At 53.5% G+C, this 24772-nt stretch overlaps 9 protein-coding genes across 9 annotated transcripts; 3 read left to right on the top strand and 6 right to left on the bottom strand.

Moving 5' to 3' along the window:
- Positions 1-406: 406 nt before the first annotated feature.
- On the bottom strand, positions 407-6800 carry BGZ61DRAFT_344564 (transport protein Trs120 or TRAPPC9 TRAPP II complex subunit-domain-containing protein; the record flags this gene model as incomplete). Its single annotated transcript, XM_046239710.1, has 4 exons — positions 407-4518; positions 4577-4759; positions 5543-6361; positions 6452-6800. 4 exons carry the CDS (start codon positions 6798-6800, stop codon positions 407-409), a joined length of 5463 nt encoding a protein of 1820 aa, XP_046108577.1.
- Positions 6801-7217: 417 nt separating this feature from the next.
- Positions 7218-8441, bottom strand: BGZ61DRAFT_166024 (uncharacterized protein). The gene is made up of 2 exons (XM_046237527.1): positions 8081-8441; positions 7218-7736 (listed from the first exon to the last, which is right to left on the bottom strand). The coding sequence occupies exons 1-2, from the start codon at positions 8241-8243 to the stop codon at positions 7387-7389; spliced, it is 513 nt and encodes a 170-aa protein (XP_046108576.1). The 5' UTR covers positions 8244-8441; the 3' UTR covers positions 7218-7386.
- A 2805-nt stretch (positions 8442-11246) lies between these two features.
- BGZ61DRAFT_529033 (uncharacterized protein) lies at positions 11247-11799 on the bottom strand (the record flags this gene model as incomplete). Its single annotated transcript, XM_046253345.1, has 2 exons — positions 11247-11566; positions 11646-11799. The coding sequence occupies 2 exons, from the start codon at positions 11797-11799 to the stop codon at positions 11247-11249; spliced, it is 474 nt and encodes a 157-aa protein (XP_046108575.1).
- A 2056-nt stretch (positions 11800-13855) lies between these two features.
- Positions 13856-16318, bottom strand: BGZ61DRAFT_445253 (uncharacterized protein). Its single transcript, XM_046245057.1, has 7 exons — positions 15888-16318; positions 15742-15841; positions 15529-15692; positions 15111-15481; positions 15027-15059; positions 14847-14977; positions 13856-14796 (listed from the first exon to the last, which is right to left on the bottom strand). The coding sequence occupies exons 1-7, from the start codon at positions 16261-16263 to the stop codon at positions 13971-13973; spliced, it is 2001 nt and encodes a 666-aa protein (XP_046108574.1). The 5' UTR covers positions 16264-16318; the 3' UTR covers positions 13856-13970.
- Positions 16319-17542: 1224 nt separating this feature from the next.
- Positions 17543-17968, bottom strand: BGZ61DRAFT_474428 (uncharacterized protein; the record flags this gene model as incomplete). Its single annotated transcript, XM_046248575.1, has 1 exon — positions 17543-17968. The coding sequence occupies one exon, from the start codon at positions 17966-17968 to the stop codon at positions 17543-17545; it is 426 nt and encodes a 141-aa protein (XP_046108573.1).
- Positions 17969-18860: 892 nt separating this feature from the next.
- BGZ61DRAFT_445251 (Asx homology domain-containing protein) lies at positions 18861-20255 on the top strand. Its single transcript, XM_046245056.1, has 2 exons — positions 18861-19395; positions 19452-20255. Exons 1-2 carry the CDS (start codon positions 19108-19110, stop codon positions 20037-20039), a joined length of 876 nt encoding a protein of 291 aa, XP_046108572.1. The 5' UTR covers positions 18861-19107; the 3' UTR covers positions 20040-20255.
- Positions 20256-21901, top strand: BGZ61DRAFT_445250 (Elongator complex protein 5). The gene is made up of 3 exons (XM_046245055.1): positions 20256-20618; positions 20689-20857; positions 20910-21901. The coding sequence occupies exons 1-3, from the start codon at positions 20460-20462 to the stop codon at positions 21617-21619; spliced, it is 1038 nt and encodes a 345-aa protein (XP_046108571.1). The 5' UTR covers positions 20256-20459; the 3' UTR covers positions 21620-21901.
- A 400-nt stretch (positions 21902-22301) lies between these two features.
- On the top strand, positions 22302-23358 carry BGZ61DRAFT_165945 (Longin-like domain-containing protein). Its single transcript, XM_046237525.1, has 3 exons — positions 22302-22388; positions 22444-22478; positions 22545-23358. The coding sequence occupies exons 1-3, from the start codon at positions 22355-22357 to the stop codon at positions 23121-23123; spliced, it is 648 nt and encodes a 215-aa protein (XP_046108570.1). The 5' UTR covers positions 22302-22354; the 3' UTR covers positions 23124-23358.
- A 189-nt stretch (positions 23359-23547) lies between these two features.
- BGZ61DRAFT_344778 (uncharacterized protein) lies at positions 23548-24647 on the bottom strand (the record flags this gene model as incomplete). The annotated part of the gene is made up of 2 exons (XM_046239732.1): positions 23548-24332; positions 24428-24647. 2 exons carry the CDS (start codon positions 24645-24647, stop codon positions 23548-23550), a joined length of 1005 nt encoding a protein of 334 aa, XP_046108569.1.
- Positions 24648-24772: the final 125 nt, after the last annotated feature.

Below are 24772 nucleotides of genomic sequence, written 5' to 3'. Positions count from 1 at the left end.
TTGATGGATTAAGTTAGTGGATTGGCGGTCGATCAATAAGTAGGTAATTAGTCCACTAAATATGGGTATCCTCCTTCGATACTTGAACTTGACATCATCAATTAATCAGAAACCGAGACAAGAAACAGTCAATCGTCACTCCAGTATGGAATTTCTCAGGCCTCTCAATATCACAACAATCCGATATTATCTGTTTTCAATTCGTGCTTCTATATCTGTGTGTGTGTGTGAATATTCATCGTCTGCATCTTCATCATCACATATCTTCACTCAGGGGCTTGGTTGGCAATGCCTTCTCCCTCGTCCCCGAAAATCTATACGCAACTAAAATGTCGATTTCCTCCTTCTCCATCATGGCTCCTATATCGTGGCTCTCGGTCTCGTCCTCGGAATCGCGTTGCTGTCCTTACTCGCGGTCTCTCACTGTGAGCCTGCATGGTTGTCTTGCATGCCACATGCGCCGCTGCTTGACTCCCAGCGCCGCATCCATCATCGACTGTGTGTCCGACCGCGGCCGCCCCTGTGGCTTTTCTGCCGCTCGCGCATCTTCCCATACCTGTACCTCCTCCACTGAGGCTGTGATTTCAAACTCGCCTCGACAAAGCGCCGTCATGCCCACAGCCACCTCGGCGCTGCCGTGCCCCTCGAGCTCGGGGATAAGCTGCTGCAAGGTGCCGTTCCAAGCAAACTTGCGCGTAAACTCCAGGGCCACATTTGCCGGTCGGTGGCAGAGGGCTGGCATGATTCTGACGAGTGGGCATATCGGCTTGGCAGTCCGGTTTATAACGCGCACCTTGAGCGTCGCGAATTCATCCACATATGCTACGTCCTTCTCTGAACCGCGGTCATCTGTGTCCTCCACGGAGATTTCAATCCCAACTTCATCCACCTTGATCGCCTCAATCATGCGCGACGTCAGTCGGATGTTCCTAAGATCGATAGAACCACTCCGCTTTGGCAAGAACGTTGTCCGCCACGTAGCCTTCAGACAGCCAAGAATTCTCTCTCGATACCAGAATGCTTCTCGGTTGGCTCGCTCCATTTCCGGCGAAATCTTGCTGGTGCTAACCACAAATTGTCGATTTCGTGAAGGATTCAGAGTCGGGATCGTGGCATGCGGGTCTTCCAGGTATACTCTCTTCACGGGGAGAATGACGCGGGTTGTGTTACCAGGGAGGATATCATCTTCCACTGCCACCCCGTCATCGCTTTCCAGGCGGATCGCCATCTGGCTCGGCCAAGCGTTGCGCAAGTCGATCGAGACAAGGCAGTAGTCATTCGGCTTCGCTGCAACCGCGCTCCCCAGGCGGTCCCAGATCGGTCGAGGTATATCTCCGTACACGGGCAACGCATCTATCCTAGCCAACTCGACACTAGCATTGACCGTAACTGTAAGATTAACTGACACTTGGCGGGTGAAAAATTGTTCTTTGATCTCATCCTGAGGGCAACCGAGGTGGGTGTAGTCAACCTGGATCATCGCAGACGTCAAGCCAGGTTTGCCGAATATCTCAAAGTCGAATGTTGCCTCGCCCCCAGGAGAAATTTTACGGCCCTGGTTGCCCCGAGGTAGTCGCAAGGCTTGCTTCTTCATTAAGATTAGTTCGTACTCATACAGCTCCGCTGGCGTTGCGTCCCGGTTGCTGAGGGCTGCTTGGAGTGGTTCCTGCGTCGAGTCCTTGAACGAGAACAGCAAAAAGTCCACAGGCGTTGTAGACAGGTTTTGCAGGGTAACAGAAAAGACCTTTCGCTCGCCTTCCAAAATCATGATCGAAGATTGCGCAAGAGTCGTAGCCTTGACCACCACCAGCGGCTGCTCCTGGATAACCTTGAGATTGAGCGTCTCTGTTACCAGGGCCCGAGCAAAAGGCTTGACTGCGGCGACGCTCTCTTCGAGGCCTATCATTCCCTTGGCTTTGACCTTGTCATCCCTGGTCGGCGTCCATGCTGCCGAGAATATGGGGAACCGCCTCTCCCTACACCCTCGAACCTTGATCACCGCTCCAATGACTTTAATGTCTCCCGCCGCCTTGGGTCGTCCCCTCAACCGTAACACCTGAGTGCGGTAGGGTCCAATGACCGTGACCTCGGGTATCGGCTCAAACTCCACGCCTTCAGTAGCCACCTCGATCTTCTCAATGTCCACTTCAATATCGTAGGGGTTTTGGAGCGTAATCTTGAATGTTGCTATCTCACCAGCAACAAGATTCTCGCTGATAATCTCATCGGGCTTCTTCAGGAAGGGGTTGTAGATGAATGGATCCACATCCTGAGACGCTCGACTTGCGGTCGCACCAGGCAGGACGCTCTTGGCATGGGCTACCGGCGTTCTAGTGTTTGCGGGGGGTTCCAGCTTGATACTTCTAACCAGAAACTCGTCCCAGTATTCTGCTGATAGTGAAAGTCCCAACCGCTTTGAGAGGGTGGATGTTCTGGAAATATTGGTTGCCAGCCGCACCTGCTCATCTCGATGGATGGTTGGTGATGCGTCCTCTCGTCGTGGCCCCGGGGCTACTCCCGACCCTGCCGTGCGAAGGAGGTCGCTCGAGAACTTGAGGGCCCCATTGAAGTCCGGCAAGGCCTCGGAGAAGTTGATACAGGCTCGAAGAATATTCAGCTTGACCTCAGGGAAACCAAAGAACCTCGCAGAGGACTGGCCAAGTATCCTAGTAATCACCGCCTCATCCGAGTCGTCAACATCCTTGGTCGAATCGGCGGTCACTTTCTTCGCCATGTCAAAGCTGACAATGCCATAGGACCGGCAAAGGAGGCCAAGAAGCGCCTCGATGCCCTGCTCAACGTCCGCATCGCCGAGATCCAAGGCCATAGCTCCGGTGCCCGTACCTCCGCTCGCTGTCAGAGAGACCAACCCTGCAGCAGGATGAATGCCCATATCGGCGGCTCCCCGAGTTCGAGCCTCAACGAGGCCGCCAATGAGCACAGAGACAAGCTCTCGTATCACCATTGCCTTCTTTCGATGGAGCCCAAGAGGCCCTAAGACAGTCGCGATGCCGCTCAATATAGCCGCTCGGTCTACAGTAGTAAGGAGTTCCGAGGCAGATGAGGGAAAGGCCTTGAAGAGTATCGTGACGATTTGCTGCCTTGTTGGGGAGACCAAATATCGAGGAGTAGGGGTCGGAGTCGGATCGGGAATCGACCCCAAAACCATAATGTCGAGGGAAGGCTTGCCAAGCTTGCCACCGCTCAGGTGTATAGCCGAGAAAATCTTGGCGAACCGGATATGAGTTTCGGCGAGAGCAAGGGGGGGGAGGTTCTCTGCCGATATCCTTGAGTAAAGTGCCAGGATACGATCCATTAGATCTGACAGAATCGCTTGTAGGCGTTTGAGATGCTTGGGCTGATCAGAGTCTCCTTCTAGGTCGACTTTGGAGCTGATACTGGCGGGCCTCTCCTGAGGACCAAAGCATACAGCTGGTATTTGAAACTCCAAGTTGGACCAACCCAGGAGAAGGAGGTTAATCAGGATAAGCTCCAACGCTTTACCGTGCCATACATGATCGTTGAGTGATCGCGCAACGGTGGCGCCTTCGACAAGCTCCTTTAGGGAATCGCTCCATCGTCCGGCCTGTAGATACATAGATCCCACGACAATTGATACGCGACCCTTGCCCTTGAGCCTCCAGCGTTCGTTTGCACCACCAGGGCCGAAACCCTGCACCGAGACCCGATCGCGACTCATTTCGCGAGCTGCCTCCGCAGGGTCTGGACGGGAGGCCATCGTATCTGGCGTTGATTGGTCACTATCTGGACTGTGGACAACCTCGGAGCTTAGGGGTGTGTTTGAGAGGCCACTTTTGACTGGCGTTGATGGTCTTCCCGGCGTCGAGCTGCTAGAGTGCAGGGGGGGTCGAGAGGATGCTGGCATTGACATGCGTGCGTTATGCTTGTCCATGATGCCACCAGCCGAGCTTGAGCGACCTTGGGGCAGCGAGAACTGCGAGTTCCTTCTTGACATTCCATTGGCGCCTCCCTCTCCACCCCAGGATGCGCCGTTCGTGTGCCTTGTACCCGAGTAGTGTCCTGGAGATTCGATCGTAGTCATAGCTTCGAAAGACTTGGCGAGGGCTGTCATTTCAGCCAGGAGCAAGGAAGAGACATCGCACAGAACTGCCTTCATGGTCGTTCTCTTGCAATCATCGGCCGGGGGGATTGCAAAGAGGCCCTCAGGCATTGGGATCTCGGTGTCCTTGGGGGCCACGTAATCAAACACCAAGACCTGGTGCGCCAGCGCCTTGGGGTAGTTGTCGCGCAGGTCCTCGAGCTCCTGGTACAGGGCCCGGATGTTCTTCTCGACCGTGGTCGGGCCGGTGCCATTCGCGGAGTTCCGTTTGCTGAAGGTCGCCTGGTTCAGCTCGCTGCCGTCGGCCAGTGCAATGACGGCGAAGGGTTCTCGGTATAAGTCGAAGGGAGTGAGGGAGAGGTGGGATGGCGGGGGTACGTGGGTTACGAGATCGTAGATGATGGCGCCGTCCGGGTATGCCAGCGGCGAGAACATATCTGCGCGGTGTCACGGTCAGCGTTGGGCCTCCTGGTCGTTGGCGGCGGCACCTCTTACTCCTGTTCGGCCGGCCATCGGCGGTGACGTCCCGTAGGTGGACGACATGTTCCTGGTTGAGACGCTCAACGAACGCAGCAAAGCGATCTGCCTTGATCTGGCCCAGCGGCAGCAGCAGCGCCTTCACCCTTGCGGGAGCGACGGGGAGCAGCGGATCCAAGCTCATCCTAGCATCTGGTGTTGCTCAACATGATCCGCGGTGTCGGTGTCGTTGAAGCTCGCTCAGGGAGTTTCCCTGGAGGAGTCTACCTCGGTATCAATGTGCAGATCTTCTATGACGGGCTACAATCGCATTCCTGTCGGACAATCGCTTCGTAGAGGTGTCGTCGTTGAGCTTGTGGCTTCGGTGATGTCTGGCCTCTCAATATCGGACTCGGTACACCTGTCGCATGCGGCTAGGAGCTCAAGCGTCGAGGTACCCTGCCGTAAGAACAGTGGACAGCGCCGTTGGATGGTGGAGTCGGCGGGTGCCGGAGTCAACTTTTTGCGAGCCGAAACCCCCAAAGACGGTGAAGAAGTGTGGGGGAGAAATGCCAGCGGTTCGGCGAAGCTATTCCAGGGGCTTCAGGGAGCCCAAGTGCGATGAGGGGCACTGATGGCTCGCTAACAAGGGCAGAAGATCAAAGCTCCACTAGCCACCAGCAAATATCGCGGTTGGCCTACCCTAAACCCCTACGATTCCGAGCTGGTTGGCCTCATAGAGCCCCTTTCCAACACAAATTGGTAATCGAAATGCGCTGACTATTAGGCACATTTCTTGTTTCAGCTGGATCAAAGGTTCTTAATGGGTATCCGAAATCAATTCCAACTAACATCTCGACAAATCTGGTTGTCGTCGTTTCGCCCATCATCCTAGTGAGGTATCTCAATCCAGCACAGCTGCTTGCAGCAGAAATAACGCCAACTCAACCGTGATGCCTATCCGGAAATACTATCTCTTCAAGCCGCAATATTCTTTCTCTTAACCCACTGAGGAAGCTGGTCCCCTGGGACTCTCCTCTTGGTCCCTGCCATCTCGAGCCTCCGCCTGCAACTCGGTGTCAAAGATATCGACCGACAGGCTGGCTTCTACAAAGTCCTCGAGCTCTTCTGTCACCGTTTTCAGTTTCTCCTTGACAGCTGTGGCGCCTTCGTGTCCGACAATATGCCGCGCCGGGGGGTTCTCATGACCGCCAATCGCTGTCAAGGCATGGACCGTCTCCAATACCAGTTTGTCTGCCGCACCCGGGGGGAGCTTCGGATATCGCTGGATGATGTCTCCTGGAACGATATCTGGCTCCAAGATTGCGCTGCTAGGCGACAATGGTGTAGTGCCTGGTGTAGCGCCGATCGATTCAGGCGTTGTTGGGGGAGGGAGAGCAGTGTCAGGATGGGTGTTGAGTACATTTGTTAGCATCTCGCGGACGCTGGGTACTGATTCAAGACCACCCTGCTCGTAGACCATCATTTGAGGAGCGAAGATGAGTCGGTTCGTGAGGGATTGAATCTCCTTATTGGGCTGCACGATGGTGACTTTGATATTGAAAGGAGCGATCTCGTAGGCAAGGGAGTCGCAGAAACCCTCCAATGCCCAGGTAGCCGCAGTGTACATAGACATGCCTGGCGTGCCAATATGGCCGCCCGTGCTGCTGACGACGATGATGTGGCCGGTATGCTGGGTCCGGAGTTGGGGGAGGGCAGCTTTGATGAAGTTGACCTGGGAAAAGAAAATAGTCTCGAACTGGTCACGGACAAGATTTTGAGTAAAAGGTGTCGTAGACAACTCTTCGACAGTCCCAATCACGGCTGCTCACATACATGGTCAAGTCAGCGCTGGGTTCTACGAGTCGTAGATTTTCTCAGGTGGAGATGATGATGCGGGACACGTCTACGTACCCTCAGATTTGCAGCACAGCAAGATGTCGATGCGGCCAAAAACCTGAATTGCCTCGGCGACGGCAGCACCGCAGCTGCCCATGACGGTCCCATCGCAGCGTATGCCGCGTATGCGGTCTTTCCAACCCTCTCGGTCCTTGCGATTGCTCTTGCACTCATCGATGAGTTCTCGGAATTCGAGGCTGCGATCAGGGTGGTCGATCTCGTGAGGCGGTAGGCAAGCAACAACGTAGTCGCCGTGGGCGAGAAGCTGGCGGATGAGGCGGACTGCAAGAGGTGAGAGCGCCGCGGTGAGCAGCCAGGTGCGCGGGGAGTTATGGGTGGCTGCGGATGCAGCACTGTCAGCCATTGTGAGGGTAGGACATGATTGGTTTAATTGACTGCGATCCTGGTCGAGTCTCTCCTCTTGGGTCGATGATTTCACACGGTGGCAGGTATTTGAGCTTGGGGAATATGACTGGGAAATGTGTGATCGGGATATCTCGAGGTTTTGGGCAGCAATAGGTGGCGGAGGATTAGGAAATGGTGATGGGGAAAACAACTTGAGAGGTGAAGGTTGCAAGCGTGGGAGGAGGAGCAATAGAAATTACATCATTGACAACTAGCCCACCTAGAATCGACAACTGGGGTGGCCTGGCGGCCTGGGGAAGGGAAGGTAGGGTCAGAACGGTAATTGGGAAGGTAGGGCAGTTGCCAGCTGTCATGCGGCAGACGGTAGACCCGGAACATCTGGTGGGGGAGGGGAAGGGAGGGGTGACCTACGGAAAGAGGGGCCTGGAATTGCTTGAGGGTGCCGCGGGGCACCGGCAGCTTCTTGAGCGGCGCGACTCACCCGCTCCTGTGCTGACATTTGCGATCAACTAGAATTTCTAGCCAATGTCGAATTGCGACCCAATGAGTGATGTGGACTCGAAAATCCCCGAACACACTCTAGTTCAAGGATCGATACTCAACTGGTCCGGTATGTAGCTGGTTCGGCAAATGAGCAAGCACCGCAGTATCGTGTGCAAGGCTGGGTATATCGAGTTGGGTACTGTAGGTATAATCCGCGTGTTGGTCGGCCCCCAAAGACAAGAAAACTCTCCGCAAACCTGCGGGGCAATTGACTGGCCGTTTGGACGGCAGTTGACGAAAGACAAGAGGTCGATGACGGTGGAATGTGAATGGCACCGGAGGCGGAGACTCAACCGATATGCAAGTTTGGTTCGACCAGTGAAGGAGTTGACGGGTAAACGGAACGTGCCGTATCCTATAGGGAGAATAACAGTTGCAGCGGGTGTCGATACTGAGCAGGATATCAGACCTGGACGGGTTCTTGGTTGGTTGGTTGGTTGTGAGGTGTGATACGGATTTGTGGCGGGCGGAGTGTGGTGTGGTAGCGGATGGTGGTGGTGAGGTTGGCCACTCGGGAAGGAGAGAGGGAGTAGAAGAATGATAATGTAGAATTTGCGCTACTTCGGTGAGATGGAAAGGCGAGATTCAAAGATGAAGAATTGATGGAGCAAAATATAAGAGAAGAGAGGAATACTTGGCGTTTCGGGGTTAGGAAGGGCACTGGGGGTGGGCTTTTAAATCATCGAGTAAAACGAGGGGAGCCTCACTCCCTAACAGCTGAGTTCCAAGCCTTACCTGCTACCAATGTGAGAGGGAGTCGGGCTGGGCAGTCAAGCGGGCAGGAAGATAAGCAGGTAGGTAGGTACTGTAGCAGGAGCCAAAGATGGGCATGGACATGGGATGGGTGCGTGCTTCCAGATCGCTTACACGCTCGGACAAGAGCAGAGGAGGGCGGCATTGGAGGACGATGAATGGGCAGATGGAGGCTTGGAAGGGAGGGACGGAGAGAGAAGAGAGGAAACAAGAAGCAGGGGAATGAGACCAGGCCACACACACGGACGCGACCGAGTTACCTCTTCCAGCCCTGGTTGTCGTTGTGCGCAATGGATGGGCAATGTGTAATGTGTGGCCGCTTGGTTGCCGACTAGTTGCAAGGGTCTCTCATCCTTGTCCTGCCACGCGGATTGGATTCATGGATAGCATAGGAAAGGCAAGAAAAGGCACCTACGGCACGGAGCAAGGAAGGCTACAGTTTCCGGCGGAGTAATACTGCGGCAACGCGACCTGGGTATGGAAAAACGATGGGGGCATGAGTTGCTGGCCACGTCTATTGCGGTGCTGGGTCTTCGTCTTTGTTGAGGACCAACATGGGAAAAGACAAGATAACACACATTATTATGCGGTATAACTGTCGGAGCAGAGAACTGTTTGACGGGGAACGAAAAACGGGGCAAAGAGGGACGGATGGTGGGCCGGGTGCAGACGAGCAGGGTCAGGGTCAGGTTGCGGAGGGAGAGAGACGGAGTTGTTGGTTGTAAGCAGTAAAGGTCCAGTGCCACATAGGTTTAGTCATGTACATATAATGGTACGTACATAGACCTACGGAGTAGAAGGAGGAAAGATGTGTGTGGGATGTGGGCTCTGGGCTGTGGGCTGTGGAATGTGGAATGTGGGAGGTGAGAGGCGGATGACGATAGAAGAACACCATTGTGACCGAAGTTAAGTTGGACATGGGGGGAGGAAGCGGGAGACGCGGGAGTGCAGGTTTAATGGAGGTATATGAGAAAGCCACGGATTAATATGGTGACACGCAAACCAACACACGCATGGCGACTCAAAGGGGAAGCACCAGAGAGTTGAAAGAGGACCGGATCTGTGAGGCTGCGGGCTTGCTGCAGTGCTGCTGCAGGAAAGGGCGCAACACCAGGGTGGCCGCCATTGGGGAATTTGAAGACCGGAGAGAATCCAGCAAACTTTTGGTGGAGTAGACGTTCCATAGCCTGTTCTCCCATGTGCGCGCTCATGCGTGCTCATGCGCGCAGCTGGGCCTGTAGGAAGCCGGCAATGAGGGATCGTCGCCACGGCCATGCGGTGCCCTGCCATGCATGTTTGATGTTGCACCATGTGATGAATGAAACACCGTCACCCATGCACCTCTTGCAGGCGCATCACGTCGGTGGCCTGGTTTACCCAATCTTTTAGCTCTCGACGACTCCTCGGCGCTCGCAAGTCTCGGTCTCCGTCCCGACTCGCCGCGTTCGCCCATACCGGGGTTCCGGCGGCGGCGGCGGCGGCGGCGCAGGGAGTTGGCCGAGCTGGGCCCTTGCCTGGCTGAATCTCGAGACGAGCCCAGCGCCGGAGGGGAGAAGCCGGCGGAGCAGCCACGCGCCTCACCCTCGATCCGTTGAAACCTACGCATTGTCGTGTGTTGTGCTGCGGGAGGGTAAACGTTGGGATGGGCGCTGGGTCGGGAGGTGGCAAGTCGCTTCGCAATCGCAAGACCCGACGCTCAACGACTCCGCTGACAAGCCACAGCCACAGCCACCACGTACCTACCTAGTAAACAGCCCTAGCAGGGCTGCAAGGGGCTTGCTGGGGAATCCAAACCCTCTAGAGCGCTAGAGGCCCAAATCAATCCGCAGCCCACAGCCCACAGCCCGCCGATCCACTACTGCCGGCAGTGGGCCAGCAGCACTGCTGTTTATAGGCACATTCTGGTCGCAACGGAGCAGCTGCCCGGACGCTTTAACTGGTACCAGTCTTCAGGGTCCGAACTAGCGCGGCGAGCGTGTGCGAGTGTGTGAGGGCGGGGGTGGATTCATGGATTCACTGGATTCACTGGATTGCGCAGTACATAAACCTCCCGGGGTCCGGGGCGTTCCATTGGGTTTGGGCGTCATAGCGTGATCCGGCAGTTTGCCAGTAAGCCTCGGTGCCACAGCGCCTGGGCCCGGACCCAAAAGCTTCAGTGGATGGTCACTCAAGACTCTGACGGCTCAGAGTGGTCGTGAGTGACACTCAGCAGCGCAAACAATCACCCATTGGAGCCCTAGGCGGCCCCGTTTTATGCGATTACAGCTATTACAGGCGGGAGGTGCTTTAGCTCCAGGCGTTCCCTCCCTCCCCCACATCCCAGTAGCATCCTGAGTCGGGCAAACCCACTTCCAGGGCGGACGCTGACTTCTCAAAGCGGTTATCCCGCATTCCATCAGACACATGGAATAGAACTTGCACCCATTCGGATTTCCATTCCGAGTCGCCAAGTCAATGCTGCGGCTCGCATCTACACGAGAAAGACCCGCAAACCCCGTGTCTCGTCATGTCCCGTCATGTCCCGTCATGTCTCGTCTCTTCTCGTCTCTTCTCTCACTTCTTGGCGTCCCTTTGCGTACGTGTAATCCTTCCCGTGCAAACCTTCCCGCGTAGACGTTTCCGTACAAACCTTCCATCCGATGCCACACCCACGATCCTTGCTCTGATTTACCCCCGACACACCGTGGCGAAAGCATAGACTCTGAATTCGTTAGTGACAGAACCGACATGGATCCCGCTGATAGTTTAGCGTCGGCACTTTCGGTCATCTTCACTTCAGCCCAGTTACACAACACCGCTAACACCACTAACACGAACGTAGACCTTCTCCGCGCGTAAACACACGCACGCACCCGGCGACATACTCAGTAGTTGCACAGAAGATGTCAAAAAAACATCTCGTCTGCCTTGTGCTAGGTGCGGCATTGATTAGCTCAACCCGGGACCAGGATCGACTCGAAGCCTTCCGTTTCAAAAATGAGAACACACTCCTTTCCCCGATTTGATCTCGGTCCGACTCGGGTTGGGTATCGATACACCATGTCTCGTTGGCTATCTGACTCCTTGTCTGGTTCCTTGTCTGACCACCCCTTGTTTGGCTGCATGCGTGTACGAAACACTTAGTCCATCCTCGTCGCCCAAAAACCCCTTAACCCTTGGTGCCGACCGGCTCTTCCCGGATGCTGCGTAGCTCCGTGGCACCCGTCTCTGAGTCGTTGCTCTCCGAGTCGTTGCCCAGCCGCTTGACCAACTCCGTCACTCCAAACAGTTCGTACGTCTTCTCTTGGATGAGGCCCTTGGTCTCTGGCACAAAGAACCACACGAATATGCCCATGAGGATACAGAAACTACCAAACATGAAGAAAGTGTCCAACTGTTGCCCATGGTTGGCAGATTGTTGTCCAATACGTAAACCTGGTCTCGGTTGTCGCGGAATAGCACTAACATAGCCGGCCTCGCCCGTGGTCGCTTGCACCGTGAGCACAGTTGGTATGATAGTTAGCTTTCTCATCCTCTAATTTCATTCATATTCAACTGAGATACTCACTTTGGACAATGATAAAGTTGAACAACCACTGAGTGGCGGCGGCAAGCACCACGTTCATGGCTCGCAACCGCGCAGTGTGGGTCTCGGTCACCGGGATCCAGCCGCGAGGACCCCATCCAGAACCCCATCCAGACTGGAAGGATATGGTACACATACTGTTAATCTTTCCAAAGGACAGGATTTTCGTTGAATTTATCGGTGATTTCTTGGGCTAAAGTCTTGAATTCGTGTTTCTGGAACACCAAGACTTCGCTTTCTTGAATGTCTCTTTCTGTAGCGTGAGTGTGAGAATTCAGAATTCAAAGTTCATCGTCACGTAGTCAGAGGAAGCGTGATTTGGTATAACCTCCTATGATTCTGAAGGAGACAAATGGTGAGAAGTTCTGCGTAGCGAATATTGCGTACAAGCTTTCGAAAAAAAAGCATACGACTGAAACCGAGAAGGAGTCTTAGAATGGGTCCGATTTGTTTCGCAATATTAAACTCCCAAGACCTAGTCTTTCCAAGATGCTTCCTGAGGTTGTTGAGTGCTTGTGATTGCCTAACAGTTTTAATTACGAATGATAAAATTTATGAGTAAGAAACGTGCCAATGCGTGGTGGTTCGCCTCTACCTCCCGAATCAAAACGAACGACTTCCATGATAGTTCAGCGCCCTAGTGTAATTGGCAAAGAGCAGCTCTGTTTGATGGAAATACCAGGGTGCAGTGTAATGTTGTGGTGATGATTCTCCGAAGCAATGGACGTTACTGGTGGGGAAAGGATGGTGGAGTGTCCGAATACACGATTAGGTCAGCGTCAAGGCTTATTCCATCAGATTTCTACGAGAAATCTACGAGAAATCTCAGATAGCTTTTAAATACGGTTGTTTATAGGATGCTTGGTTATGCTAAGTACAGTGTGCCACACAGAAATAAGTGTCCCTACACCGTGTTTCATTCCATTTTCCATCACTCCGTCGATCAACGCCTTGTAGACGGGGTTGCTTTGCGGAGGTAGAGAGCCACTAAGACCCTTCTGATTTAGTAATTAAGTATGTACCAAAGCTGTGCTCTTATGCTCCTATAAGTGAAGTTTAAGTTACTATCAACCGAAAGCACACTGCAGGCCATGTGCTTTCCTATTTGTATATTTTTAAGGGAAAGCTTTTGGACGCCCAATATTGCTTAGTTACTTGTTCGCAGATCACACTGCACGATTAGGGAGGGGCTGGCTGGATACCTGCCATCCAGGTTGTCAAACTTCCTGCGCCAGCCTTCGTATTCGTGTTGTCCTTCGGCCAGGAATTGCGAATCCGGGTTAAATTACCAGACACGTCCAAGCCCAAACCTTTAGCGTCATCAGGGCAATATAGAAACTCTCTTATCTATGCTGAACTTGCTATCCGGGAGGGCTGGCTCGCGTAATCTCGATCAAGTCACGGAGAGATACGAATTCGCAAAGAAACTGTGGTAGAGCTCCTTGCTGATAATGCCGTAAATCCCCCATGAATGCTTTGCTTGTGAGAATGAGGACGTTGGAATGTCGGACCTGCGTGTCCATCGTCGTTGTACCGGGGCGTTGTGAGATCGTTTGTTCATCCTAACGCCTTGGCAAGCAGCAAAGGTGATCACCAATACATGGGGATAGACCGCTCACGAGCAATGTCAGAGGCAGATGGGGCCCCCACGAATATTCTCCGAGCCGCCATTTGATGTAGAAGGTACTTCACTTGTGCGGCAACGGCGTACCCTGGCCCTGAGAGGTACCCTGATGGTAACAGGCATGGGGCAGGCAGTTGAATCCTCCTCTGAGCCTCATACTTGGGGATACCGCATTTGGTTGATATACGCGGACATGTTGTCTAAAACCATCGCTGCTGGCACTTGAGGCAGTCTTCGGGGAATTCGCTACCGGCGTGGGGATGCGGAGATTCTCCACTAGAAAAGCTTCTCGGCTGGAGCCTTCGATGGAGTGTCTTCTTCATCGCTTCACGGCTGGGTGTTATCCTGAATTATCGGCATCCGACTGTGATACGTGGATATTCATCCTTCCGGACAGGGGTCAGCTGCATTGCATTCATTGAGGTTATAAGAGGATCGAATAAGGTGAGGTAATCATCCGGGTGGTTAGATGACAATTGAGCCGACCTGGGATCTTAGTGAGCCCACATTGATACAAGATTGTCCCCGCAACGGACGACTGGCGGGGAAACCTGAATATGGAGTGAGGGGAAAACGATACTATTGATGGAGGAACAGGAGTCTCCATAAGCCCGCCTATTCTCTCCACCTATTCTGTGAAGTGTACAAAGCCATTATTGGGCTCCCGAAGTCGCCGTCGGAGCTCACTGACCCGACGCGACATCCATCTCTGTTTCCAGCCAGTTTGGCAAAACAGGAGGCCTTCCCCAACCCTCCAGATAGCTAGCCTTGACGACGCCGGGCGCAGAAGGCTTAGCATAGATGGCAGAAACATACCAGACCGACTGGCCTGCGCCAATGGTATGTTGAAGCGTCGGGATTGTGCTTCGACTCTCGATGAGATTCGAGTTCGGGTCCGCATTCACCAGCATAGCCTCGCGTCCTTCCATCTTTTCCAGCGCCTTGATGCCCACTGCGCCCTCGGATACTGCAAAGGCCCCAGTCGTTCCAGCTGCCCAACCTGCGGGGGACTTGACATCATAGTTGCCAATGATCTTGGGAGACGTTCCCTCGTGGGTCTCTTCGTTGTACAGGCCCAGGTATCGCCCAGTAGTTGAGTCCACGTTTTTGATGGCGAAGGATCCATCAGCGGTCATGACTTCCCGACCGCTCTCAATTCTATGAACGCGGAGGTGCCAGTTGGGTGTCTCCTCTTCCGGCGGGATGAGGATGGTTCTGACCTTGACGTCCGGGAATGGCTTCCAAACGGAGACGAGAACAGGCTTGCCGTCACGATACTCGAGTCCAGAGTACTCCGAAAGTCTCCTCGTCTTCCAATACTCCCCTCCATCATCCGAAAACCCAAGCTGGGACGCTAGGGCGTATTGTTCGAGAGAGAACAGCCCGGGGGGCACCGAGTACCCGTATGCGCTGCTATACGCGAATCCTCCGTACTTTGCGTGGGTTCCCTTCATTGGGTAGCTGCACGCCTGTCCCGAAGACAGAAGCATTGAATGTCCTCCGAGATAACTGAGATTGGGTTAGAAATTTGGATTAGACTCGTGTCAATCGGTACTCACCTCATTATGTGCCCGGGGTGCTTGAGTGATTTGACCCTTGGGATGACACTGCTTGCAAGTTCTTCCTTGGATGTCCAGAAGGGATGATCTTCTGGCACTGCTAGACAAATGAATGCCAAGCATGCCCAGTACTATTACCTCGTTAGATGCGGTCTCTCACATGAATCAGTCTGATCTTACCGGGCTCCCTGGGCTGTTGTAGTTCTCTGCCATCTGCGGTCACTTAGTCGACGTCGTTGAGAATCGGAAGTGGCTGACACTTACATACATATTTGGGTACGAGTACCCAATCGACAGAGTTCCACTGGAAGTCCACATCTCATTTTGGGTCTGCCACCAGCGTAAGTTGCGAAGCACGATGCCCTTGACCATCCCCCAGGTCAGGGGCTCAGGCAGTTCAACTCCCGCATAAGCCAGTGCTCCCCAGAAAGAGACCATGGCAAAGCGGTAGCCCACACTGCGTCCAAATGGAATAGCCCTTCCCTCGTCATCAAAATAGTGTGCGAGATCCAGAGCGACAATTTGAGCTCGTTTCTTGAATTCTCCTGCGCGCTCCGGATCCTCTTCTCCTGCCAACTTGGCATAAAGGAGCTGTAGGAAGTGTATGGCGAAGCTGGATGAGTAGTAGTCCATTTCTAGTTCTCTCAGCGACCGCACTCGGATTGGAAGCAGGGAGACTCACGATGAATGCCTTCTGGTCCATCGTTGGACCAGCCATCTCCACGGTAGAATGTATCCAGGTGTTTGATGTCGCTATCAAGCCTTTCTTGCGAGAATTTACCACCATTCTTCTTCAATCCCAGGTTCGCAAACACGCGGAACCAGAGCCAATTTGTATTTGGCATGCTATGTCCAGTAAGTAAACTGGGGAATATGATCAGTGTGTATGTCGTACTTCTTCTCATTAATCGAGTTTCCAAGCCAGGTCTCGACATTTTCTCTCTCCTTTTCAGAGAAGTTGCTCCAAATATCTGGCACAACAGCAAAGGCGAAACCTATAGAATGGTTAGCTTAGCACCTGTTTGATAGCAGGCAACACACCCAATGGACACATCTCGACCATTCTCTGGTCATTGTCCTGAGGATAGCCCCAATACTCAGGGCTCTCGGGATCTGTGCCCGACTTGATGCCTTGGATCCACCATTCTTTGCCATGATATTCACCACCGCCAGCAAGCAGAGCAGAGAGCCCCCAGAGCGGCCGGCAGATTCCCTCAACTTCGGATGCAGCTTGGTCAAACCGCACTGCTGTAGCACCAGGGCATTTAACTCGTGCTTTCTTGGGGGAGAAGAATGGCTCAAGTGGGTCAAGGAGCGTGCGGAGAAGTTCTTGGATGGAGGCTCGGTCAGTAACATCGACCTTGGCAAAGGGATGGATCCCGTCGTAGCCTAGGCATAGCCCTTTGGTTGCGTCCATGGTGTAACAAGTTGTCAGTATGTTCAGTGTACGGTGTCAATTTCTTTTGTTGCTGTCGAATAGGTGGGATAGTTATATGTCATTCGATGGAGGGATGGGGGCATAAGACGAAGCAAGTCGCCGTTCTCGGGGGGAACCCCGACCCGAGATCATACTCGTCGCTCAGCCAAGTGCTACCACACGTCCGCTGATGAGTGCAGGTCATACCCTATTTGGTCACGCACAATGCACGTCGAATGGTGGAGGGTGGGATTAGCGGGTGTTATGGAGCTGCACCGTGGGATAAGAGGCGGGGAGGCGGATAAATAGAGGAGGATCCGGGTAATAACCCGAATGCGAAATCATTATCCATTCTCTAGTTTTTGATATATAGTACATGTATCATCCCATCTCGACAACTTTCATCATGTCGACTACCATCATTCGTAAAGCTCTTATCGAGAATGACCTTGCATATCAGTGATACAAAACCGGATTCCGGCACAATACTGGATACCTTCGAAATCCACAAGACAAAATAGAAAGAGGCAAATTAAATACCCATCGAAAATTCCTTCCGAAAAACAGGCTCTTCAACCTCTCACCACACCATCTAGAACGCCTGGATACACCTAATATTGATGCGGATAACTGGATTTCCTTACGAATCGACTCTGTTCCTATCGTCAAGAAATAAGCTGTATCCAAGGGATCCGTTGGCTATTTTCGGATGCAGCTTATTTCTTGACGATAGGAACAGAGTCGATTCGCAAGAAAATCCACTTACCGACATCAATATTGGTTTGTATCCAGATGTTCTAGATAGTATAGTAAGAAGCTAACATGATAAAAAGTTGTTGTGATGGGATGAGTGATAGAAGGGAAGTTGGTCACTTGACGACGGGAGACGTCTGTCTTATATCTTATTGCTCGGAATAAGGTTCCTATCTCAAGGTCGTTGACTGCAGACAATAGGGTCGTTGACTGACCATGTGATCTGCAGACAGCAGGGTTGAAGTCAGAAGGGTTGAATTGAAGCTTCGGGCAGAGATCAGTATGCATGATGTTTCTTCTGGTGGTGCGGGTAGCACTATTTGGCTTTGATCTTTCTGATGATATTGAGTAGAGCTATAAAAAAAACCCAAATAGTACATGTACATAGCCTTTTTTTTTAGATTGTGTGTGTTAAGAGATATCACGCCGTTTTAATGAGTCCCCGTCCCTTTCTCTTTACCCGTCTCTCTCTCCGTGTCTGTGTCAATCCCAACCCCAGTAACCATCGCATGTCCATCCGCAGTGTTCAAGGTTCGGCATCCTTGCTGGGACAGAAGAAACAGGCCTTGTCGTACCAGACAGCTCCATTTTGATCATTCTTGCAATCCAGGTGGTCGATTGTGTCGGGATACAGCTGACACGAAGCTCCTTCGTATGAAAAGGACTTGCAGAGGTCGGTGCCATCGCAGAACACGGCACAGGCGTTGAAGTCTGAGGAGGGAACCGAGTTATATTTGCCAGAAGATGCGGGTGCTGCCAGGTTTTGCTCGCCACACATCGAATCAAGCTGGAGCTCGGCCTCGGGGACGTAGCTGAGGCAGGGCAGGGTATCACCGTGCGGGTTTCCAGTAGAGGTGGCGGCGAGGTCGGCTGGCCTACACAGAGAGGCATTGGCTCCTGTCAGGACGCCCAGGGCGTTGTAGATGATGGCAAGTGTTCTGATTGAAACCATGATGAAGTCTTTGATAGATGAGTTGCGTTGTGTATATCGATTATAACCTCCAACGGCCAGTTGACCTCGGGGTACGCCTCGGTTTAAGTAGACAATACTGTACAGAATAAATCATAGCATTGACTTACGCCACCTCCTAGCTGATACAGCTCGGCTCAAGCTATCCAGTAGTTTTCGCGGGGAAAGCAATTCATAGCGCCTCATGGAGTAATATTACGGTAGCTGACTAGTAGGGCTGACAAGACGGGCGGCCTGAGTAGGTCTAGGCCCAAGACTAGTAGGAACGTGCCTAATTGTGGCTTTTCTTAAATTGTTTTAACACCTATTAACGCCTTGAAACGCTTCAGCTTGGTCCTTCATTTCATGAAGCTTAACCGTTCCTTGCAGAGTCGGGCGTTGTCACGGTGTCACAGCATCCCGGTGTAACGAGGTCATTACCCGACGTGCTCTTTGCGTGATTCAGTCATTCCTCAATAGTGAACATCCTCACCTTTTCCATAGCATTGACAGCACGTACTTAGTTATCTGGGGGGGGAAATAGGGAGCATTCAATCGCTCCGCTCAGACTTCACAGGGTTTACTCGGAAACACTGGTCGCCGCTCTAGGTTGAATCGAGAGTGCCGATCACGATCACTAGATGAGCAACGCCACCAATTCAATACCTGAAACACGCCATAATCATTTCTCGTATTCTACCAAGTCGGTTCTGGCAATAGGTGCTACGTATATGCTTGGAGCCAACGGGCGGAACCCCATAGCACTGGCGTTCCCGCTCTCCGCCGAGTGAGCTTAATGGTAGGTAGGCATGTTTGCTCGGGATGGGCTTTGTCAGCCGCCACCAACGGCTTCATGCATTGGAACAGTCTACCCTAGAGAAATCCATTCGTCCAACTGCAACAACAGCAAGCGAAGAAAGCACACAAACGATACATCGGGTTCGAATAAATGATCACTGAGAGACTATAACCCACAATTTCAACTCGATATTACGCCCCTGCGTCGGGGTGCCGCATTAGACCTCCAAAGTCTGCACATCCGAGACAGCATCAGGCCCAGTCACTCGAACCAAATCACACTCACCTCACCATTCTGAAACTGCACACTCTATTGCCTTCCAAGCCGAGAGAAATTATCAACAATGCGAGACCGGAAGGTTGAGGCGCGGAGCAGTAGGCACACACCTTCGTCATCGCCTCTTTCGTCGGTCGAAGAACCGATCCTTTCCGATGGCTCGCCCGAGAAAATGCCACCAGTAGAAGACATCAAGCTGTCTTCACCTTCCAGGAGCCAAGGCGTCTCAAACACCACAAAACCCAAGGCTAGCCGGAAAAGGGTAGTCGTGAGAAGAGCTGCCAAGAAGTCCAAATGGGATGCTGAGAGCCTCCTCTCTGACCCTAAGTCACCTCTAGCTTCTGCAGATCTCAGAGTGAGGCTAACCCATCTACAATTATGAGGTTGCAAGCATTAACTTTCTTCCCATAGACAATCCTATCCAATCCTATGGCCTGGGATGTACTGAACAAAGAAGAGCAGGCCGAGATACTGGCGCTATTCCCAGATGACCAGCACGTCTTGGCTGCTGGCACTGAGGATGCTTGCCCAGATTTTGCATCGCTCATGAACGATGACAGCTTCCGGCATGATTGCGCAGCATATACGGAAAACATCGCGCAAGGACGACATGACCCAGACTGGCTTGCCTCGGCCTGGGCTGCCCACGAGAGAAGAATGGCTGGGGATTTCGACGAACACCTCGAGAATAAATTCAAGGAAGACTGGGAAGTGGAGCTACCGCCAGAGTTGCAGTCGCAGCATCGCCCGGCTCCGAGTGACGGCGATGCTAAGATGGAGGATCCCGAGGTGGAGCGTGGCGATGAGCAGAAAAATGAGCAGAAAAAGGAGCAGAAAGGAGAACCCGAAGCTGTGGACGAGCTGCAAGTCGACAGTACAAATCACAAGGAACCCGAGATCCCACGCAAGGTTGAGCACAAGGTCATGGCGGTTTGCCGCCCGCGGAGGAGCACGAAACCTGTCTCTTACGAGGAGAAGAGCGAGGATGAACTGGCATGAGACGTTGCGAATAATTATTGGTAGAATATTCCGGGGGCAGATAAAATGCACAAGCCACGAGCCATTCATTTTTGATGATAATGTCTTCGTCTTGTCTCCCGTCTCTTTGCCTTCACTTGGCTCTATCATGGTGTCGCTTTGGCGGGGTACTGGAAGCTCTGGAGGGGTTCAGCAGGCACCCCACTAGATTTTAGTGACGTCGGCAGTAACTCATCAAGCACCCGCCTGGACTCTCCATGCTAGTATCTGCTTGGGCACAACTTCAAGTTCAAGCCGAAGACGGCCTTCACTACTCACCAGCTTGACTCACCTCACTTCGACCTCGAGAATCCAACCGCTTCGAGAACAGACAAGACGTCCGGCGACAGAGCCTCACCGTGCAGTGCAAGAGGATTCGATTTCACAGAAATCTCACCCAGAATGGCGCCTACCTCTAACGCCCACACTCGCTCTCACAGCATTCTGCTGTTGCAAAAACTCTTGAATCTGCGCGACGGCGCAAGCCCGCTCACCCTCGTCATCGACAGCCTCGAGCAACCCGCGCAACCTGTACTGAGCGAGTTTATCTCACGGGCAAAGGTAGTGTACTTTTCACCGCCTACAGAGCTGGGGATCTCGCCCAGACGATAGAGCTAATAGAGATGTCCAGATCGCCAAGACGTCGGTGATATTCCTCTCGTTTGTGACGCTCAAGAAACCCAGAGATGTCGACGTCTTCGTCAAAGCCGCGGGCAAAGACTTGAATTCCGTTAGACGAGACTTGGTCGCCCATTATCCCGCATTTAAACCTTTGGCCGCAAAAGAGAAACCTACACAGAGTGAGTTAGATGAGCTTGTCGCATGATATTTCCAACTCATCGTTTCTTCTAGGAGCTATTGTTATCATCGACTCCCTCAACGCCCTGGCCTCTACCGCCCCGGAGTCGCTCGCAAGCTTTCTCTCTAGCATCATCACGCCAGCCGTCTCCATCGTGGGCACATACCACGACGACGTTCCCATCGTACTCCCCAAGTCCTTCAGCGAGTACGAGCCTCACCCGTTCACCATCTTGTGCCACCTCGCGACGGCCATCTTGAGGCTTTCCAGCCTGTACCAGGAAATCGAGCGGCAAAAGGCCCGCAACAGGAGTATCCAGGAGCCGGAATGGGGACTAGGCGAGGATCGCGAGGGTGTGCTCGTTGGGTTGAAGGGGCGAGGGAGGGACAAGAGCGACGCAAGTGACGGGGTGGTGATGCACATGGAACTACGACGACGCAGTGGCAGAACAGTGGCCGAGAAGTTCATCCTCAGTCGAAAGGAGGCTTCTGCATCACCGACGTCGTTGACCCCTGGTAAAGTCTGCCTGCTCGCGGACCACCCGATGCTGGGGGCGCCGGCAGACGGCGAAACGGGCGAAGGCGAAGAGGAGCCCGAAAGCACCTTCAACCTCGGGCTGACGGAGAAGCAAAGAAAGGACCGAGAGGGAATAGTGCTGCCTTACTTCGATGCGCAGACAGATATCGGTGCAGGTGAAGGAGGAAGGATATTGTACGAGATGGGGCGGGAGGACGACTTTGATGACGAGGAAGACGAGATATGACCGATTGACGAGATGAGACCTGCCTTGTTCACGAAGGCCTTGCCATTCGGCTGGTCAGTTCACAAAGAAGAGTGTACGGCTGGATGGATCCATGCAAGGGAGCTCGATGACATTGTCCTACTTCTTTCGAGTCACCCTGTGTGTGCCCTGGGAATCTGGGTAGGGAGACTCATTCCAAGGAGAATACAGCGCCCCTTCTGCCACGTCACCACAAATTCTGCAAAAGACAATGTCGAAAAAAAGGCATTGCTAGAGAACACTGTCTGGAAAATTACATCTTTGTTAATATTAAAAGTTAAATAGAAACCCTGGTGGTAGTTTTTCTTTTACCCTGGTGGTCGAGCTCCGACAAGGTGGCCCATCAGCCCTTTATCTAATCAGCACGACCCCCCCCGAATCCCGGGACCAGTCGCCGAAGCTCCAAGCAGCATTACGACAGCGAACAACGAACGACACGACGGCAAACTCTCCCAACACCATCGTGACCCACGGCCTCGGCATCCAAGGCTCCCGTACGTGAATCTGCCGTGCCTGCCATATACATTCCGATTGCACCAGCTCCGTGGCCTTTCTGCCTCTGCCTGTCCCGCCGCGACGTCATCGCCTCCCATCGCGTGGTGTTCTTGACACGTTGGGTTCTGCGCCGCCAGGGGACTCGATAACTACCACCTCGACCTCGTTGCGCTCTTCCGGCCTCTGTTCTCCCGACATACTCCCCCCCAAACAGCCGCCACCATGATCTACTCTACACAAATATCTAGGCTAGATGGTATGCGCTCCTCTGTATCAGGCCGTGGGAGAAAAAAGCTAACACACCTCCCCAGGCCTCATGCTCTGCGCCTCCGTCGACGACGAACAGGTATAAACCAGCATCACCACTGCCTCCCTTGTCCGAATTGGCACTAACACCACTTCTTCTCTGCAGGCCGAGTCCGCCCTCGTCGAAACCAAGCAAAACGTCCGCCAAGTCCTCCGCAAGCTCACCCGCAACTCCGAGGCGCAAGCCAGCATCGAGACCGGCCCCCACACCCTGCACTACCTGATCGACCAGGACATCGTCTTCCTCACCGTATGCGCCGCGTCGTACCCGCGCAAACTCGCCTTCACCTACCTCGCCGACCTCGCCCGCGAGTTCACCACCACCTACCCGATCGCCCAGGTCCACTCGACGACGCTGCGGCCCTACGCCTTTATGGAGTTCGACAACTTCATTTCCAAGAGCAAGACCACCTACGCCGACGCCCGTGCTGCCCAGAACCTCGACAAGGTCAATGATGAGCTGCGTGATGTTACCAAGGTCATGACCAAGAACATCGAGGATCTGCTGTATCGTGGCGACAGCCTTGAACGCATGGGCGAGCTCAGCTCCCGCCTGCGCGACGACAGCAAGAAGTACCGCCGCGCCGCCGTCCGCATCAACTGGGAGCTGCTCATCAAGCAGTACGCGCCCTTTGCAGGTTTGGGATTTATCATCCTCGTCTTCATCTACTGGCGATTTTTCTGAGCCATGATCCGTAATCCATATATATACCGATATATCTACCACCATTCAGCGAGGCGTATCCGCATGTTTCTGTTTTGGGCTTCTCAGTGATGGACGAAACGGGCATTGAGGCAAGGGGTTTCGGAGACATCCGTGGCATCAGGAGACGACGGGGGAGAAAATTTGGCCAAAGGCTATGTACATTATGTGACTATCTACGTTGGCTTCATGTCCAGTTTCGTTTGGTGGTCTCTAGCGAGCTCGTCAAGGCCGTAACTTTAGTGCACTGTCCCCCAGCCCATGTCGGGCTTCCGATCCGTGGTAGGACTCTTCGCGACTCCAGACTCCTTATTCAAAACCTTGTCCCAAATAAATCAAATCAAGAAATATGGTAGAGCAGATACCAGAAGAAGCCTGGGTAATATTGCTCGATGTGATACACCGCCTACATCACCTGGCAGCTATCCGTTTTCGCCGGTTGTGAAGATGTCGGTGCAGTAGTCGTGTGTTGCCATTCGAGGTGTTCTTGAAAGGTGCCTATTTCCTCGTAGCCGAGATCTGGGTGATACGCATCGTCGTCGTCGTACTCTTCTTGGGGCTCGGCCGACTCATCTTCGCAGTACGGGCATAGTAGACCTGCCAGCCAGTCGCGGTGTTGCGGCGCCACATGATTTGCGATGGCAACAGGGGCAAATACGACCTGCTTCTCCTCGTGGGCGGAGATGCTGAAACCGGTGGCTTGCCAGTGGGGGTTGTCCGTCGTGGGGGACAGGGTTAAAATGGGCGATGCGGCGGCCTCCTGAAAAGTTCGGATTGAGGGCATGGCCTCAAGGTCTTCCCAGATGATGTGCCCGTCGCAATAATCGCATACGAATGCTATATCGCGGTCGCTGAATCGTTGGAATGCACCAACGGTGTTGCACAGTTGAAGCTCCTCCCGATACCTTCGTTGGTATTCCGCCTCGTCGGGGACGGCCCGGTTTCTAGTCCACTCCCGCTGTTTCCGGTACACCAGGAAGGCGCCTAGGCAACGTGAAGAGGCCTCCTTTTCGGATGTGAAGATGCGACGCGCGGCGCGACATTGCGCGCGGTGGAGTTGTCGCTGGAGGTCGTGCGTCTCGCGCACCCATATGGGGTTGATGGGGCCGCCTGAGCGGCTCCAGTCTCTTAGGTTTTGTACGTGAGTGTTAAACAGGGCTCTCAAAGCCCTCAATTCTTCTAACGATTCATCTGGGGTCCATGTCAGCATCAGTTTTGACAGGAACGAGCGCGGGGAGCGGAAGGCGAAGGGCAAGCAGGGAGTGGGTGATGGAGGGACCACGCACGTTTGCGATCGTTTTCGTAGTAGATCTGTCCATTGACGAGGGGTGAAAGATCCTGGAAGTCTTGTTTGGCCTCGTCCAGCACCACGGTGAGGGCTCGCACTTGTTCGTGCTCGTCGGGTCCCCACTGACGCTTATCGGCCAAGCTGAGGATGCGCAGCCCCTCGGCGATCAGGTTCGCGATGGCCGCCAGCAACGTCCCGACCGAGTCAAAGCTGCTCATGGTTCGGGGAGAGGGAAGAGTCGAGTCGTCCCTGGGGCGTCGGAGCCCGTCAAGGCGTCCCAGCGGGCGGGCGCAAGTGGTCGCGTGCGTCGTCGAGTCGCAGAGGGACGAGCTGTGTGTTTGTC

This window comes from Ilyonectria robusta (genome assembly GCF_021365365.1).
Source record: "Ilyonectria robusta strain PMI_751 chromosome Unknown BGZ61scaffold_4, whole genome shotgun sequence".
Lineage (NCBI taxonomy): Eukaryota > Fungi > Ascomycota > Sordariomycetes > Hypocreales > Nectriaceae > Ilyonectria > Ilyonectria robusta.
This window is presented reverse-complemented; position numbering and strand designations above follow the sequence as displayed.